The sequence below is a fragment of the Protopterus annectens genome, chromosome 4.part0 (assembly GCF_019279795.1).
Source record: "Protopterus annectens isolate FY-2018-M chromosome 4.part0, PAN1.0, whole genome shotgun sequence".
NCBI classification, from domain to species: Eukaryota; Metazoa; Chordata; order Ceratodontiformes; family Protopteridae; genus Protopterus; species Protopterus annectens.
The window spans coordinates 1866044337-1866063374 of NC_056733.1; the positions used below are offsets into that span (position 1 = coordinate 1866044337).

The window sequence follows — 19038 nt, forward strand, 5'->3', positions numbered from 1 at the left end:
CTGACATTAACTTATCCAGTATTACCTTCTCCATTATTTTTCCACAACATGAAAGTAGACTTAAGGGTCTATATGATTCTGGGTTTGTCCTTCTCCCCTTTCCTTTAAAGACAGGTTTAATAAGTGCATGTCTGCAATCTTGAGGAATCTCCCCATATTTATATGACCTAGTGAATAACAGATGTAATGGCAGTATAAGTTCTTGCTTAAGTGTTCTCAGGTCATTGTTACTTATTCCGTCTCCTCCCTGCGCTTTGTTTGGATCCAGTTTGCACAGTTCTTTTTCAATATAATCTAATTTGATTCCAGTATCTGGGGTTACCTGGATGTCACTAGGACAACTTACTACCCCTTTTGTGGAGCCAAACTGTTTCGCATAAGGTTTTGTAAATATATACCAAGGAGCAGGACCAAGAACAAGTTGACGACCAAGAAGCTAACACCACAAAGTTCGAGTAAATCCGCAAACTGGTCTTTATTGTAAAAACACCACACAAAAGTCACGTATCACAAGCGCTTTCGCTAGGATATTCCTAGCTTTATCAAGTTGCTGAACCATTCTAAAACATCAGCTTAAATAGCTGCTTGCAATAAATTGAACAATTATAATCCAATTAAAAACTAATTGAGAACTGATTAATACCATTCATTTGGTTAAAAAACCTACCTACTAGAAAATGTACTAAAAATTCAAATATATTACATAGCCTGCTATATACAATTAAAAACCTTATTGTCAACTATTGTGTCTCATGTTGAATAGTGAAATGATATATTAATATCTGTGTAAGTTGTGCACATAAAGAAATTTTTTTTTACTAAATGCAAGACACATTTTAATTTTACTCATATTTACATTATCCAAGCTTGTACAAAATTGCATGCTTGTGAATAAAAGTCCACAAAATGGACCTAACAATAGTACATAGAGGAATAGATAAATGTACAATGAAGAAATGAATAAAACAGAAGAAAACAGAGGAATGAAACAGAGGAATAGAAATGAGTGAAGAAAGCATGTACCTAGGCAAATAAACCCCTTGCCTGTACCAATACATTCCCTAGGAAAAATCTTGAAGCTATATGTGTAGTGGCTACCACTGATGGACTGTGTTTATAATCTGGCCCTTCTTAGTTTTAAAATAGGTTTTATACTGATGGTATCATTTAACCCAGGCCAGCTTGCTGCATTTAGTTTAAGCTGCCACACTAGCTCCCTATATTCTAGGGTAGCTTCCCAGTCACCGCCTCTGGAATCCCTATTTACCTGTTCAAGAATCATGAATTTGAAGTTGTGGTTCGGACATACAAGGGAGTGCTTGAAAAGGGCATTAGTTTCCTTGTTTTTGGTTATCTCATAGAAATGTTCATACATTCTCTTCTTAATTTCCCTTTCCGTCTTTCCTACATAAAAACTTTTACAGAACATGCACACAACTAAGTAAACCACACCTCTTGAATTGCATGTAAAATGCATGGGAGAATCAACTCTCATCTTTCTAGAAGGTAGGTATATGCCTTTACTATTCAAAATTGCATGGCATTGCTGACATGTTCCACATTTAAATGTGCCAGGTTTTTTTGTTGTTACTGTTTTTACATTATCTACCCTTGTCTTTCTTTCAAACATATCCTTCAAATTGACCCCCTTCTTTCTGATAAACTTCGGTTTGTTTGGTAGAATGTTCTTAAATTCTTCATGTGCCGTTAGAAGTGGCCAAAATTTTGTAATAGTTCTCTCTATATCCTCTGCCTGACTACAAAAAGTGTATATGAATTTAGATCCCATAAATTCATTGTTTTTTTCTCCTTCACTAACCAGTTGATCTTTCACGAGCTCTTTGCCCAATAATGGGGAATACAATGTACCTCTTTTGCTATTCACTTCATTGTGTAAAACTTGAAATAAATCCAAAGGATAACCCCTCTCCAGGAACATTTTTTGCAACGTCATGACCTCATTGTAAAAATCTTTCTCTGTGCTGCACATCCTTGAAGCCCTAATCAACTGGCCTTTGAGAATCCCTTTTTTTTGTGCAAAAGGGTGGGCACTTTGGAAATGTAAGAACGAATTTGAAAATGAGGGCTTACGGTAAATTTTGGATTGAAAAGTTTTGTTGCCGTAGTCCTTATATAAATTCACATCCAGATAGTGCAATTCATGCAATTCTATTGCATGAGTGAATTTCAAAAAATTAGTTGAGTTATTAATGTGAGTTAGGAATTCTGATAACAAATCCTGTGTTCCTCTCCACAGGATACATATGTCATCCAAGAACCTCCTGTAAAACAGCAAGTGCTGGTTCCATGGGGGTATGAATACATTTTCGTGTTCCCATCTATGGAGAATGATGTTGGCATAGATGGTGGCACAAGGTGCCCCCATTGCTACCCCCTTGAGCTGTTTAAACAATTCTCCGTTGAAAAATACAATGTTGTTTTCCAACACTGTACTCATAAACTCCACAATCAAGTTAGTTAAATTTGGACTAAGATTTGTTTCCTTCATGAAAAATTCACCAAACCATTGCAAACCAGTGTCATGAGGTATGCTTGGGAATAGATCTTTTATATCAATGGTTACCATCAGTAATTCTGGTTCAAAGCTGTTACAGGGAACCTTTTGTAAAAATTCCCAGGAATCCCTACACACATAACTTAACAAATGTGTGAATTTTTTTGCTACATGCTCAATGAATTTTGATAGTGGCTCTGTTATGCCTCCACTACCTGCCACTATTGGTCTAAATGGCAGAGGGTCAAGCCCTTTATGCGTTTTAGGAATCCCAAATATTATGGGTAACCTAGGTTTCGGGACAAATAAAAAATTGAACAATTTTTCATTGATGACCCCTTGCCATAAGTGATCATTCAAGGAATACTTAATCTTAGACCAAAAAATGTGCACTTCATTTCTGGAAACTGCTGTGTATTGACTGTCATCCTGTAACATTTGATAGAGATAATCATCATAATTATTCTCATACATTAGCACAATGCCCCCCCCCCCTTTATCGGGTTTCATGACCCTTATATTCTCATTCTTTAACATTTGAATAAAATCAAACTCTGCTTGCTTAAAATTAGTTTTATCAGATTGGGTGTACTTTAAACTCCTAAGCTCATCTTCCACCAACTGTTCAAAAAGCTTGATTAGCAAGTGCATGGGGGGATTGTACAAACTTTTCCTGTCCAATTCAGAAGGTATGCGTATTTGCTGTTTAAATAAATGCTGCAAATTGAGACTTCTAGTGAATAACTTGACATCTATTAAAGTGAGGGGTATATTGCAGTTTTTTGATGGAACAAAATGCAGGCCTTTTGTGAATACATCAAAGGCAGTGTCATCAATTACAGTCTCCGTATAGTTGTAAATAGTGAAACTAGACTTGGTATGTAATGTGCATGCTCCATGTTTAGAGCTTACTATTGCTTCATTGACTTTTTCAGCTCTTCCTTGAAATGCGTTATTCCTAGTTACAACCATGTTCCCATCTCCTACATTTGGAGTGTCAGAAGCCATAACCAAGCTCATGTATTCCAATGACGTGGCCCTTGCTGCTTCTGCTTCCACCCCACTACCCTGCCTGGAGGTTGGTGAAAATCCTGCACCGACCCTTTACGTTCTTTACCAGCCAGTCTTTCACTTCTCCTCGGTGGCTCCCCCCCCAGTTATTAGATGTTGAATTTTCTGTGTTGCTTATGTTCTGAGTTTCAGCCCTAGGCTGTCTGAATAGGGGATATGCCACCCCCTCCCTATATTCATTCAAATCTCTTTCTAATTTGCGCATTTTTCTGCTAATAACCTTATTACAAAATGCATCCACCTCATCAAATGCTTTACCATAGTCAAGTTTGATTGACAAAAAATTAGAATCAGTAACAATATTGTTATTTAATGCATTCAAATCATTTGTGAGAGCTTTCTGTTTCACTTCATACTCTTCAATCATGACAGTTAACATTTCAACCCCCGCCCTGTTGAAAATGTCACACAATTTAAAATAGTAAGGTGTTCCCGTTTGCACATTATTGGGAAACTTAAATATTCTCAAGCCTTTTGGAATGCGTTTTTGATTTACGCATTCTTTCAAATAGTCCACCTCAATTTGATTATTTTTCAGGGCATACAGTTTCTTTTTTAGCTCGTCAAGCTCTAGTTCAATGTTAGCAGTTTTGCTGGAGTGAACAGTACCTTTAGTGAATGAGAATTTTATGTAGGAAAGACGGAAAGGGAAATTAAGAAGAGAATGTATGAACATTTCTATGAGATAACCAAAAACAAGGAAACTAATGCCCTTTTCAAGCACTCCCTTGTATGTCCGAACCACAACTTCAAATTCATGATTCTTGAACAGGTAAATAGGGATTCCAGAGGCGGTGACTGGGAAGCTACCCTAGAATATAGGGAGCTAGTGTGGCAGCTTAAACTAAATGCAGCAAGCTGGCCTGGGTTAAATGATACCATCAGTATAAAACCTATTTTAAAACTAAGAAGGGCCAGATTATAAACACAGTCCATCAGTGGTAGCCACTACACATATAGCTTCAAGATTTTTCCTAGGGAATGTATTGGTACAGGCAAGGGGTTTATTTGCCTAGGTACATGCTTTCTTCACTCATTTCTATTCCTCTGTTTCATTCCTCTGTTTTCTTCTGTTTTATTCATTTCTTCATTGTACATTTACCTATTCCTCTATGTACTATTGTTAGGTCCATTTTGTGGACTTTTATTCACAAGCATGCAATTTTGTACAAGCTTGGATAATGTAAATATGAGTAAAATTAAAATGTGTCTTGCATTTAGTAAAAAAAAAAAAAATTTCTTTATGTGCACAACTTACACAGATATTAATATATCATTTCACTATTCAACATAAGACACAATAGTTGACAATAAGGTTTTTAATTGTATATAGCAGGCTATGTAATATATTTGAATTTTTAGTACATTTTCTAGTAGGTAGGTTTTTTAACCAAATGAATGGTATTAATCAGTTCTCAATTAGTTTTTAATTGGATTATAATTGTTCAATTTATTGCAAGCAGCTATTTAAGCTGATGTTTTAGAATGGTTCAGCAACTTGATAAAGCTAGGAATATCCTAGCGAAAGCGCTTGTGATACGTGACTTTTGTGTGGTGTTTTTACAATAAAGACCAGTTTGCGGATTTACTCAAACTTTGTGGTGTTAGCTTCTTGGTCTTCAACTTGTTCTTGGTCCTGCTCCTTGGTTTTTGTTGGTTTGCTGAGTGCGTTATGGCTGCGGAAGCGGACACCTTTGATCCGGTGGAGACACCAGGAATTTTCAAAAATACTGACTCCGATGCACCGGTAACTCGTGCGGAGTTTAACACTGTTTTGGCAGCATTATTGGAGATAACAAAGCTCCTGAAAGGAACCGAACCGGAAGCGGATGCAGTAGTGTCAAGCCAGCAGCGCGCAGCACAAACTACTAGCAGGCTTGGAGGAGCTTGTTCAGGCGCCAATGTTTCTGGGCTTGCAAACGGATCCGGTGGTAATTCGAATGTAAGGCCAATTTTTAATGAAGGACCGGGTCGAATGGAAAGGTCCAACGATATGGAGAGGCACAATGCTTCAAGAACAGATAAAGGACAGCAACGCAAGGACTTCTGCTTTGAGAGCTGGATGGAGCAGCAATTCTCATTCACTAAAGGTACTGTTCACTCCAGCAAAACTGCTAACATTGAACTAGAGCTTGACGAGCTAAAAAAGAAACTGTATGCCCTGAAAAATAATCAAATTGAGGTGGACTATTTGAAAGAATGCGTAAATCAAAAACGCATTCCAAAAGGCTTGAGAATATTTAAGTTTCCCAATAATGTGCAAACGGGAACACCTTACTATTTTAAATTGTGTGACATTTTCAACAGGGCGGGGGTTGAAATGTTAACTGTCATGATTGAAGAGTATGAAGTGAAACAGAAAGCTCTCACAAATGATTTGAATGCATTAAATAACAATATTGTTACTGATTCTAATTTTTTGTCAATCAAACTTGACTATGGTAAAGCATTTGATGAGGTGGATGCATTTTGTAATAAGGTTATTAGCAGAAAAATGCGCAAATTAGAAAGAGATTTGAATGAATATAGGGAGGGGGTGGCATATCCCCTATTCAGACAGCCTAGGGCTGAAACTCAGAACATAAGCAACACAGAAAATTCAACATCTAATAACTGGGGGGGGGGGGCACCGAGGAGAAGTGAAAGACTGGCCGGTAAAGAACGTAAAGGGTCGGTGCAGGATTTTCACCAACCTCCAGGCAGGGTAGTGGGGTGGAAGCAGAAGCAGCAAGGGCCACGTCATTGGAATACATGAGCTTGGTTATGGCTTCTGACACTCCAAATGTAGGAGATGGGAACATGGTTGTAACTAGGAATAACGCATTTCAAGGAAGAGCTGAAAAAGTCAATGAAGCAATAGTAAGCTCTAAACATGGAGCATGCACATTACATACCAAGTCTAGTTTCACTATTTACAATTATACGGAGACTGTAATTGATGACACTGCCTTTGATGTATTCACAAAAGGCCTGCATTTTGTTCCATCAAAAAACTGCAATATACCCCTCACTTTAATAGATGTCAAGTTATTCACTAGAAGTCTCAATTTGCAGCATTTATTTAAACAGCAAATACGCATACCTTCTGAATTGGACAGGAAAAGTTTGTACAATCCCTCCATGCACTTGCTAATCAAGCTTTTTGAACAGTTGGTGGAAGATGAGCTTAGGAGTTTAAAGTACACCCAATCTGATAAAACTAATTTTAAGCAAGCAGAGTTTGATTTTATTCAAATGTTAAAGAATGAGAATATAAGGGTCATGAAACCCGATAAAGGGGGGGGGGGCATTGTGCTAATGTATGAGAATAATTATGATGATTATCTCTATCAAATGTTACAGGATGACAGTCAATACACAGCAGTTTCCAGAAATGAAGTGCACATTTTTTGGTCTAAGATTAAGTATTCCTTGAATGATCACTTATGGCAAGGGGTCATCAATGAAAAATTGTTCAATTTTTTATTTGTCCCGAAACCTAGGTTACCCATAATATTTGGGATTCCTAAAACGCATAAAGGGCTTGACCCTCTGCCATTTAGACCAATAGTGGCAGGTAGTGGAGGCATAACAGAGCCACTATCAAAATTCATTGAACATGTAGCAAAAAAATTCACACATTTGTTAAGTTATGTGTGTAGGGATTCCTGGGAATTTTTACAAAAGGTTCCCTGTAACAGCTTTGAATCAGAATTACTGATGGTAACCATTGATATAAAAGATCTATTCCCAAGCATACCTCATGACACTGGTTTGCAATGGTTTGGTGAATTTTTCACGAAGGAAACAAATCTTAGTCCAAATTTAACTAACTTGATTGTGGAGTTTATGAGTACAGTGTTGGAAAACAACATTGTATTTTTCAACGGAGAATTGTTTAAACAGCTCAAGGGGGTAGCAATGGGGGCACCTTGTGCCACCATCTATGCCAACATCATTCTCCATAGATGGGAACACGAAAATGTATTCATACCCCCATGGAACCAGCACTTGCTGTTTTACAGGAGGTTCTTGGATGACATATGTATCTTGTGGAGAGGAACACAGGATTTGTTATCAGAATTCCTAACTCACATTAATAACTCAACTAATTTTTTGAAATTCACTCATGCAATAGAATTGCATGAATTGCACTATATGGATGTGAATTTATATAAGGACTACGGCAACAAAACTTTTCAGTCCAAAATTTACCGTAAGCCCTCATTTTCAAATTAGTTCTTACATTTCCAAAGTGCCCACCCTTTTGCACAAAAAAAAAGGGATTCTCAAAGGCCAGTTGATTAGGGCTTCAAGGATGTGCAGCACAGAGAAAGATTTTTACAATGAGGTCATGACGTTGCAAAAAATGTTCCTGGAGAGGGGTTATCCTTTGGATTTATTTCAAGTTTTACACAATGAAGTGAATAGCAAAAGAGGTACATTGTATTCCCCATTATTGGGCAAAGAGCTCGTGAAAGATCAACTGGTTAGTGAAGGAGAAAAAAACAATGAATTTATGGGATCTAAATTCATATACACTTTTTGTAGTCAGGCAGAGGATATAGAGAGAACTATTACAAAATTTTGGCCACTTCTAACGGCACATGAAGAATTTAAGAACATTCTACCAAACAAACCGAAGTTTATCAGAAAGAAGGGGGTCAATTTGAAGGATATGTTTGAAAGAAAGACAAGGGTAGATAATGTAAAAACAGTAACAACAAAAAAACCTGGCACATTTAAATGTGGAACATGTCAGCAATGCCATGCAATTTTGAATAGTAAAGGCATATACCTACCTTCTAGAAAGATGAGAGTTGATTCTCCCATGCATTTTACATGCAATTCAAGAGGTGTGGTTTACTTAGTTGTGTGCATGTTCTGTAAAAGTTTTTATGTAGGAAAGACGGAAAGGGAAATTAAGAAGAGAATGTATGAACATTTCTATGAGATAACCAAAAACAAGGAAACTAATGCCCTTTTCAAGCACTCCCTTGTATGTCCGAACCACAACTTCAAATTCATGATTCTTGAACAGGTAAATAGGGATTCCAGAGGCGGTGACTGGGAAGCTACCCTAGAATATAGGGAGCTAGTGTGGCAGCTTAAACTAAATGCAGCAAGCTGGCCTGGGTTAAATGATACCATCAGTATAAAACCTATTTTAAAACTAAGAAGGGCCAGATTATAAACACAGTCCATCAGTGGTAGCCACTACACATATAGCTTCAAGATTTTTCCTAGGGAATGTATTGGTACAGGCAAGGGGTTTATTTGCCTAGGTACGTGCTTTCTTCACTCATTTCTATTCCTCTGTTTCATTCCTCTGTTTTCTTCTGTTTTATTCATTTCTTCATTGTACATTTACCTATTCCTCTATGTACTATTGTTAGGTCCATTTTGTGGACTTTTTTTCACAAGCATGCAATTTTGTACAAGCTTGGATAATGTAAATATGAGTAAAATTAAAATGTGTCTTGCATTTAGTAAAAAAATTTCTTTATGTGCACAACTTACACAGATATTAATATATCATTTCACTGTTCAACATGAGACACAATAGTTGACAATAAGGTTTTTAATTGTATATAGCAGGCTATGTAATATATTTGAATTTTTAGTACATTTTCTAGTAGGTAGGTTTTTTAACCAAATGAATGGTATTAATCAGTTCTCAATTAGTTTTTAATTGGATTATAATTGTTCAATTTATTGCAAGCAGCTATTTAAGCTGATGTTTTAGAATGGTTCAGCAACTTGATAAAGCTAGGAATATCCTAGCGAAAGCGCTTGTGATACGTGACTTTTGTGTGGTGTTTTTACAATAAAGACCAGTTTGCGGATTTACTCGAACTTTGTGGTGTTAGCTTCTTGGTCGTCAACTTGTTTTTGTAAATATATCTATAATCTGTTGTGTCTGAGAATAAATTTTAGAATCTGCACACAGTTTATCAATTTGTGTATTTTTACTCCTTCTACATCTTATGTATCTATAAAATATAGTTAGTGAATGAGTGTTAAAGGAGTTCAGTGCTATCATGAATGTTTGCTGTGTACACAGTAACATGACATGAGTGTGAGGATGAGGTGTGTGACATGGTCGTGTCATTGAGTGCTGCTGTTGACTGAACTTGGCAATGTGTGGAGGAATCTCCTATTCCCTCAAGCACAGTAACCAAGGGGATGAAAGGCATTTAGTGCTCCCCTACCAAAAAAAAAATGTTTAAAAGTGTGTGTGAATGACACTTTTGGATTAGAATGCCTTGTCTAAACTGGCGTTTGCATTCATGACTCTTACCCTGGTGCCATAGACCCTAAATGCATGGAAAGTTAATGATCTTACTTGTTTTGTGGGTGGCAGAGGCCCCAGTGAATAGTTTCTGCTATTATGCTCATAATCTGTCATTTTAATGCTGCTAGACAGTGAGATGTTTACTCCTTCTTTACCTCCATATGCTGTGAACAAACTCAACATGCCTGGTATGAACCTGTCTCCTTGTGATTCAGATTGACCAGTCTTTCCAAGTTATCACTAGATGTAAACACAACAGCCATGTTGCACATGTGCTTAGCAGTTTGGAGGGTTGTACAAGGTCAAAATGATGCTATATATGATTGCAAAATTGAAATATTACAGGGGAATGTGACCGTATACCAAATCACAAGCTCTTTTCTACACATCTTCAAATTATTACCTATGGATGTTTTCCTGTATCTTACTGTCATTATTTGTTTTCTTTGTATATCTTTATATTGTGTCTTTGTTAGTCTTAACAGGCATCTTTTTTCAGATCTTTTTTTTTCATCCTCATTTACTTAGTAGGAATATCATTTGCAATCAATATGTGGATTAGTAGCATCTGTTTTTGTTCTGTGTAGTAAATGTTTCTGCCACATTTATATACTTTAGATGCACTTCATTTTAAAACTTGGTGAGAAGTTTCAGTCCTCTCTTGTCTAGACTAGAGAGGGTGTCCTTTGGAATCTACAGAATAAAGTCAAATACATTATTGGTGCAGTTACTCTGGTAGAAGAAGGTTGACATAATGGTTAAGATATTTGCTTTACAGACACAAGGTGCAGGGTTTGATTATCACATGGGTTAGTTGGCTAGGCTTAAAATGGCCCACAAGAGAAGTTAGCCTAGTACTAATCTATGACTGTTTGTGTCTAGCAGTTCAGTATAGCCTTCTCTCCATTCTTTTATCATTTATGTATTAAGCAGATTTTCCTTTCATTCTGATCAAAACAGAATATGCCTTTCAGAAGTACCCATTGTATCACATAACTGGGTATTCTTAATGTTACCTTCTTTGTGAAATATCAGGGCTGCTTTCCCTATTTGTGCATTATATAAATATTTCATGACATTCCTGCACCTAACAGCCTTTTGAGTTAATATGCATTTTAAGTGTATTTTGGAGAGCTGAATCCCTCTTCCCTGAAAAAAATCCTTATACATTGGTGCCTCATGACTTAAAACACATAACTAGTAGGGTTAGTACTGCAAACTGTATTGCATATAGTTTTTTCAGGTTCATTGTTTATGAGATTATTGGAGTTTCATCAGCTATGTGTAATTTGTTTGTGTGTTTGCAGTGGCATTTACTTTGGGTGACGTTCTCACAGTTTACTGATGTCACATCATCTAGTTCCCAAACTATGTAAATTACGCAACATTCAATTTAAAAATAATTGTTTGGAATATATTTTTCAGTTTGTGCAAAAGGACTAAAGTTTTCTCGAGAAAATTAATCTAGCCTTTCATAAATTTTCTGTACCTTCTTTATCCAGTTCCAGGTTATGTTGGGGAGTGTGGCTGGCTGGAAGTATAACATCTTCCGGCAAACAGTGGGAGTAAAGCAATAACCAGGCCAAGATGACATACTAGTCCATTGTAGAGCACACCTGCTCACGCATGTAGAGGGACAACAGTCAACTTGTTGTCATGATTTTGAATTGTAAAAGGAAACAAGAGATCACCCATGAACACAGGAGGAGAACATGCAAACTCTACATAGAAAACATCCTAACAGTGAATCAAACTGGAGAGAAAGTGCTGTAACTCTGGCCTCTGCACCATCATTCCACAAAAAAATTCAGTTTTCACATCATTTAATTTCGTACATGATAATTATACAGTAATTTATTAATTTATTCTTGTTTATTCTTTTACATCATCTTCTTGTCCACCATTTTGCCAGCCATCTAGCCCATGGTGTCATTGTCATTTCAGGTTCCTGGTAGACATAGATTGGTTACTGCATATGGCATAGACACATTGATCTGGCAGCTATTTTTAACAACTGTTGACTGGATTTCACAGTGTAAGAGCTACTACTTTAAGTTAATGATTTTTTATGTTTTTCTTTCTTAGTTATATTTTGCACTTTCTAAATGTAGTGGTAGACAGTAAGACATTAGTAATGGAGCTAGCTAGCTCATTTACAACAGTTGTGGCTCATTTAGAAGAGTTGCTCTAATTGATTCTATCCATTTAACACTTATTTTCTATTTTCCTGGACAGCAGATTACTTGTCTGTATATTTAATTTTCTCACCATACTGCTTAGTTTATTTTACTGTAAAAATGTATTTATTCAGTTTCAAAAGCTTATGGCTAGTGATTATATTAATAATTAATATAGGGTACGTCACTATTTGAGCAGTGCCTGTTGCCATCCACCTCTGAGAAAGCATAAGCTGCTTAGTTATAAACTACAATGCGTTTTTATTATTTCTGTTGGCTGATTCCTAGGATGGTACAGTAAACTGCAATTTATGAGTACCAGACTGGTTCTGGCTGACAGTGTCTACCAATAAAACAAGAAGAACACAACAAGTATTACTTTTCATCCATAGGAAGTACTGTACATGTGTGTGAATGCAGTAATTTACAGTTTTGTTGCTATGACTGATGTCCCATTTCAGGACCTTTGAGAGTTAAAGCCCTGAATATGGCCTAAGCAACCTAAATATGATTAGCAGTTTGGGCATTTGACAGTGATGGCAGGAGTGGTTGGGGCTGGCCATCCTAGGGAGAAGGGAAGTATAGTAGAATGCACACGGTCCCATTCCTCAGAGAAAGGAAGGCAGTGAGAATGCATGTCCTGGAGGCAGGCTTTTGGCTCCACCGTTGTGTGGATTGTGAGACCATATCTCTGGACATCACTTTGTCACTGAAACTTGGTCAGCTTGGTGCTTGCTGTAAATGATGATTTTGAAAAATTAGTTTATTCTGTTCATAATAACAAGACTTGGTTTACCAGTAAATGAAAGATACAGGAGGCAATAATGTCTCTCTGTAAAGAAGCTGTTTTAGTTATACACGTAATAAGTGCCAGATACATTTCCACATGTCCAGTAGCTGCATAAATGGCATGGTTTCTGAAAACTGGGAAACTTTAAGCCTTATTCAGTTTTAATAAATAATTCACTTTAAGTTAATTTGTTGATTTAATTTCCCTGTAAATCATTGAACTGAAATAAGTAAGATATTTCCTGCTTGCTGTAGGTAGGGAACACAGATACCTGATTCTTTCTTTTTATATTACGTTGCTGACTACGGTTTTGTACATTCCTTATAGACACCTGATATTTAGTGGTGATTTTTTTAAGCAGCCATGTCTTATTCCAGAGTGGTTATAAAAATGTTATCACATAAAGACCCGGCCACTGATTCATGGATTTATGTGATACCATGTGTAATTCTTCTTTAACCACATTGAAGTAGTTGTGTGAAGGGTGCAAGATCAATTTCAAACATGTATGGACATGTACCTCAAAATCTTTAGATCACTGTTTTAATCTTAAGCTAATCCTAGACTCACTAGTGAGAGTATCATAATAGTGAAACTGAATGAGTGAAAATGTGGCCTTATCTGTCTGTCTGTGTATCTCTCTATCTGTCTTTTTTTATCTATCTTATCTATATATATTAACATTAACTAGAAGATTGCTGTTTCTCAGAGTATTCCCTTTTCACTGAGGTATGGGAATCTCAGAGTTAGAATATATAGATTCGTGGGGTGGGGTTGCACAGTTAGATTGCCCCCCCCCCCGAAAAAAGAATTTTAAAGGAGAACAGTAGTGCTGAACATTTGTTGTTCTCTTTTATTTTTATATACTTTTTTTAGTAATTCTTGGGTTTGCACTCATGAGTTTTGGAGTTACATAACCATCTATGATGTAAAACATGTATCTATAACATGTCTATAACTTGTGCAGCTAGAACAATTTAAGGTAAGTGTATACTTACATGCCTTGATTTTTTTAGGACTAGTATATCATTGCTGTAAAAGTTACTGTGCAGCTGTTATATTTTTCTGATTATTTGCCAGCTCTGAAGGCTTCAGTGGTTGTTTTAGACAAAGTTCAGTGATGTGTGTGTGTGTATGTGTATATATGTGTGTGTGTATATATATATATATATATATATATATATATATATATATATGTGTGTGTGTGTATATATATATATATATATATATATATATGTATATATATATGTGTGTGTGTGTGTGTATATATATATATATATATATATATACACACACACACACACACACACACACACACACACACATATAGAGATATATATGTGTATGTGTGTGTGTGTGTGTGTATATCTGTCTGTTTTATATATATATATATATATATATATTTATATATATATATATATATTTATATATATATATATATATATATATATATATATATATATATATATAGCGTGTCTGTATGTGTTTCTGTGTGTGTGTGTGTGTGTGTGTGTGTATATATATATATATATATATATATATATATATATATATATATATATATATATATATATATATATATATATATATATATATATATATGAAATCCTACTATTCTAATAATTGGCTCTGCTCTTGCTACACCCCAGGGTAGCAATAACTATACTCAGTTACAAGGATACTACTACACTATAACACTTCCCTTACTTACCTCTACTGATATCCTTGCATACTCATCCAAACATAACATCAATCTAACAGCTGAAATCATACCAACACTGGTTCTGTCTGGTACTATATTCCTTACCTGAAAACTGCTCTAACCTGTATCTAAGATTCATATAATACCTAAAATAGTTTCTCTTCCTCTCATCCTACCTATACCTATATTGTAGTTATGCCACTATGAGCATTTACATACTGCCCAGTTATACTAAAGCAGAAATGTATTGTGAATGTAAATTAATTAATGTTTTTGTCAATATGAAAAAAAATGGGGTTAATCTCTCCATTCCTGTACTAATAGTACACTCTACTACTAATGTTCCTTTGTACTACTTTATATGTTGTAAATTCCTTTGTATTGCACTAATGTAATATTGTAACATGGAGCTTTTCTCCCCGGCCTCCGCTGAAAATGGACCTGTGTCCAGTCGGACCCTCCCGGTTAACAAAAATAAAATAAAATGAATAAATAAAAATATATATAACATATATATATATGTATATGTATATATATATATATATATATATATATATATATATATATATATATATATATATATATATATATATATATATACATATATATGTATATATATATATATATATATATATATATATATATATATATATATATATATATATATATATATATTTATATATATATATATACATATATATATATATATATATATATATATAGTGTCTCGTGAAAGAGTGAACACTCATATGAGTGAACTTCTAGAGACCAGACACTTTGGAGTGAATGCTCAAATGAGTGATCGCACAAAAAAAGAAACTTTTTTTTTTCTTATTTTTTGCTGGCGAATAAATGCCCCTGCACCCCCCCCCCCCCTCGCTGTACCAGGATCCCATTCGAAAGATTCCCGGCAGAAACTTCATTCAAATGAATGTGTGCTCACATGAGCATTCACTTTTTTTTTTCACCACTAAAAAGTGTTCTCTCATTTGATCATTTGCCATTTAAGATTACAACCGTATGTCTATGTACACACACACACACTCACATACTACACACACACACACACACACACACACACACACACACACACACACACACGCACACACACACACACACACACACACACACACACACACACACACACACACACACACACTCACATACTAAACAGTTGACTTTGTGACAACGTGCTGGCCAGCACATGAATTGCTGATTTACACTAAGGCCTTATTAAGTCTTAATAGACATTCTTTGCATCAGTATCCACTGCAGCTAAATAAGCCCTTGGTGGTCATCACAACATACTCCACAAGAGATGGCTTGGTAATAGAAGACAGGAATCGAAACAGGTCTTTTTCCCAACATAGCAAGCCAGTAACTGAATCATTATGAATGAGTGTCCAGTATTTAATCCCAATAACTCAGTTGGTAACTGGCCTTCAAGGAATTAGGAAGGCTGTGAAAAGTACCAACTTTTAGCTCCCCCACGGTAGAATGAATGGTTCTTGCTGCCAGTCTAACCTTTGACTAAGCAGTTGCATATTTTTAACCTAACTATAATTTTCAAGATAAGCTTCAGTTTGTCTAATTGATAACTAGGATTGGGTGTCATAGTAACTGATTAAGGCTCAGAGACTCTGTGGTATCTAAGAAAGATAAATAAGGAAAATGCAAATGTATGTTAATAACATATGGAATGTTTTCCAGTTAAAATAAACTTCTGACAACCATGAAGCCTGTTTGGTGTACATTTAGACATGCTTATTATTTAAGATCAGTGTTCATTCTGTATTAGAACTAATTATGTCTCAGAAACATCTTTTTTCTTTTCTCTGACCTTTCAGCTAAAGACAAGAGTGAAAAGAATTTTGCCATGGCATATGTAAAGCTGATGAAAGATGATGGTACAACACTGCAAGATGGAACCCATGATTTGCTGGTATTTAAGGTACACATATTTACACATATGTCATATGTATGGGTTCTGTTGACTAATGTAACTGCAACTCTGTGAGCAAAATATTTTGCTTATAATAAATATGCCAAAAAGAAGCATTGCAAACAACAGGAACCACAAGATCACCCAAGACACACACACATACACACACACACACACACACACACACACACACACACACACACACACACACACACACACACACGTATAGATTGTAACATAACATATATGTGTCTACTTCAAATGGTCGAAGTTTTACAACTTCGATCCTCTGATCGTCAAAGATCAGATGACTGAAGTTGTGAAATATCGAACATAAACAAAATCTAACAGGTGAAAACTTCTTCTTTCACATTTTTTCAGGGGGTCAAGCTGCCCTGCACTCCCCATACCCCCCACACCCCCTGCTACTTAAATATACAAACTCTGAGATTGCACTACAGTAAAGAGAATGGTAAATTTCTCATTCCGCATTGTATGGTGATCACCATTCACAGTGTTCGATATTTCACAACTTCGATCATCTGGTCTTCATTGATCAGAGATTCCATGTTGTGAAATTTCGATCCTTTGAAGTAGACCCACACACACACACACACACACACACACACACACACAACCATACACATATATATATGTGTGTGTGTGTGTGTGTGTGTGTGTACAGCCAAATATACCTACATATACTTAATATATATATGCGTGTGTGTGTGTGTGTGTGTGTGTGTGTGTCTGTTGGTATGAATAACAAATAGCAGTCAATAAAGCATGTGAACAAAAGCTGTATTTATTGCAGTGTCATAGAAAGACACTCATCTCCTCCATCTGGTCTTCATTGATCAGAGGTTCGATGTTGTGAAATTTTGATCCTTTGAAGTAGACCCACACACACACACACACACACACACACACACACACACACACACACACACAGTGTGTGTGTGTGTGTGTGTGTGTGTGTGTGTGTGTGTGTGTGTGTAAATATACCTACACATACTTAATATATATATGTGTGTGTGTGTGTGTGTGTGTGTGTGTGTGTGTGTGTGTGTGTGTGTGTGTCTGTTGGTATGAATAACAAATAGCAGTCAGTAAAGCATGTGAACAAAAGCTGTATTTATTGCAGTGTCATAGAAAGACACTCATCTCCTCCATCTGGTCTTCATTGATCAGAGGTTCGATGTTGTGAAATTTTGATCCTTTGAAGTAGACCCACACACACACACACACACACACACACACACACACACACACACACACACACACACACACACACACACACACATACACACATATATATATATATATATATGTGTGTGTGTGTGTGTGTGTGTGTGTGTACAGCTAAATATACCTACACATACTTAATATATATATGCGTGTGTGTGTGTGTGTGTGTGTGTGTGTGTGTGTGTGTGTGTGTGTGTGTGTGTGTGTGTCTGTTGGTATGAATAACAAATAGCAGTCAGTAAAGCATGTGAACAAAAGCTGTATTTATTGCAGTGTCATAGAAAGACACTCATCTCCTCCACCTGAGGTGGCTCTATCACAACATGAATAAGTGCCTATGCATTTACTGTAACTTTGCATTTGCAGGAAATATAGGGAATTAAGGATATGTACAGCTATGATGTCTGCAAGATCTCAAATCTTGAGACGGCGGAAAAGTTCAGAAGCACACGTACCGGGCATTACATACAGCACATTGAAGTCATAATAGTGGGCAGCTGAAGGGGATAAAATTGACAGGCAAAGGCCAAATTGGAAGATGTGGATGTCATTTCAGAAGAGTATTAGGAGCATGGAGAGGTTCTTCTACAAGCCATTTTGGGGGTTACCTCAATCTTGGGTCACTCTTTCATGGTGCTTGCCACATTTAGAGGGTCATAAATATCTCGTGTGTGTGTGTGTGTTTGTGTGTGTGTGTGTGTGTGTATATATATATATTATATTTTATATATATATATATATATATATATATATATATATATATGTACACATACATACCGATATATATATATATATATATATATATATATATATATATATATATATATATATAAAATGTGTGTGTGTGTGTATGTATGTGTTTGTGAGTGTGTGTGTGTGTGTGTGTGTGTGTGTGTGTATATATATATATATATATATATATATTTATTTGTACGTGTGTGTGTATATGTATATATATATATATATATATATATATATATATATCTATCTACACACACACACACACACACACACACACACACACACACAGATATATACATAGTGTGTTTGTGTGTGTGTGTATATATGTGCATGGGTGGGGGTGGAAAACTAGTTCAGGTACAGAAGCTATTACATTTACTGCACATAGGAGCTAGAATAATTGATACCCCTCCCTGAATCCACAAATTGACAAAAAAAGATCCACTGAATTGGTTAAGGACAGAAAAAAAAGTGTCCTCTCCATCTTCAGTAAATATAGCAAGGAGATATTACAAACACAGACATACAGTCATTTAAAGCAAATAAACAAATTCCTTTAAACAGCTATGATGCCACCA

General features: G+C 35.9%; 1 protein-coding gene across 1 annotated transcript in view; it reads left to right on the plus strand.

Annotated features, from left to right (window-relative positions):
• DOCK2 (dedicator of cytokinesis 2) overlaps positions 1–19038 on the plus strand; it is a 4134711-nt gene that overhangs the window by 953476 nt on the left and 3162197 nt on the right. Inside the window, exon 17 of the mRNA XM_044069535.1 lies at positions 16377–16480. Within this exon, the coding sequence (XP_043925470.1) occupies positions 16377–16480 (104 nt within the window). The remainder of the gene's footprint in view (positions 1–16376; positions 16481–19038) is intronic.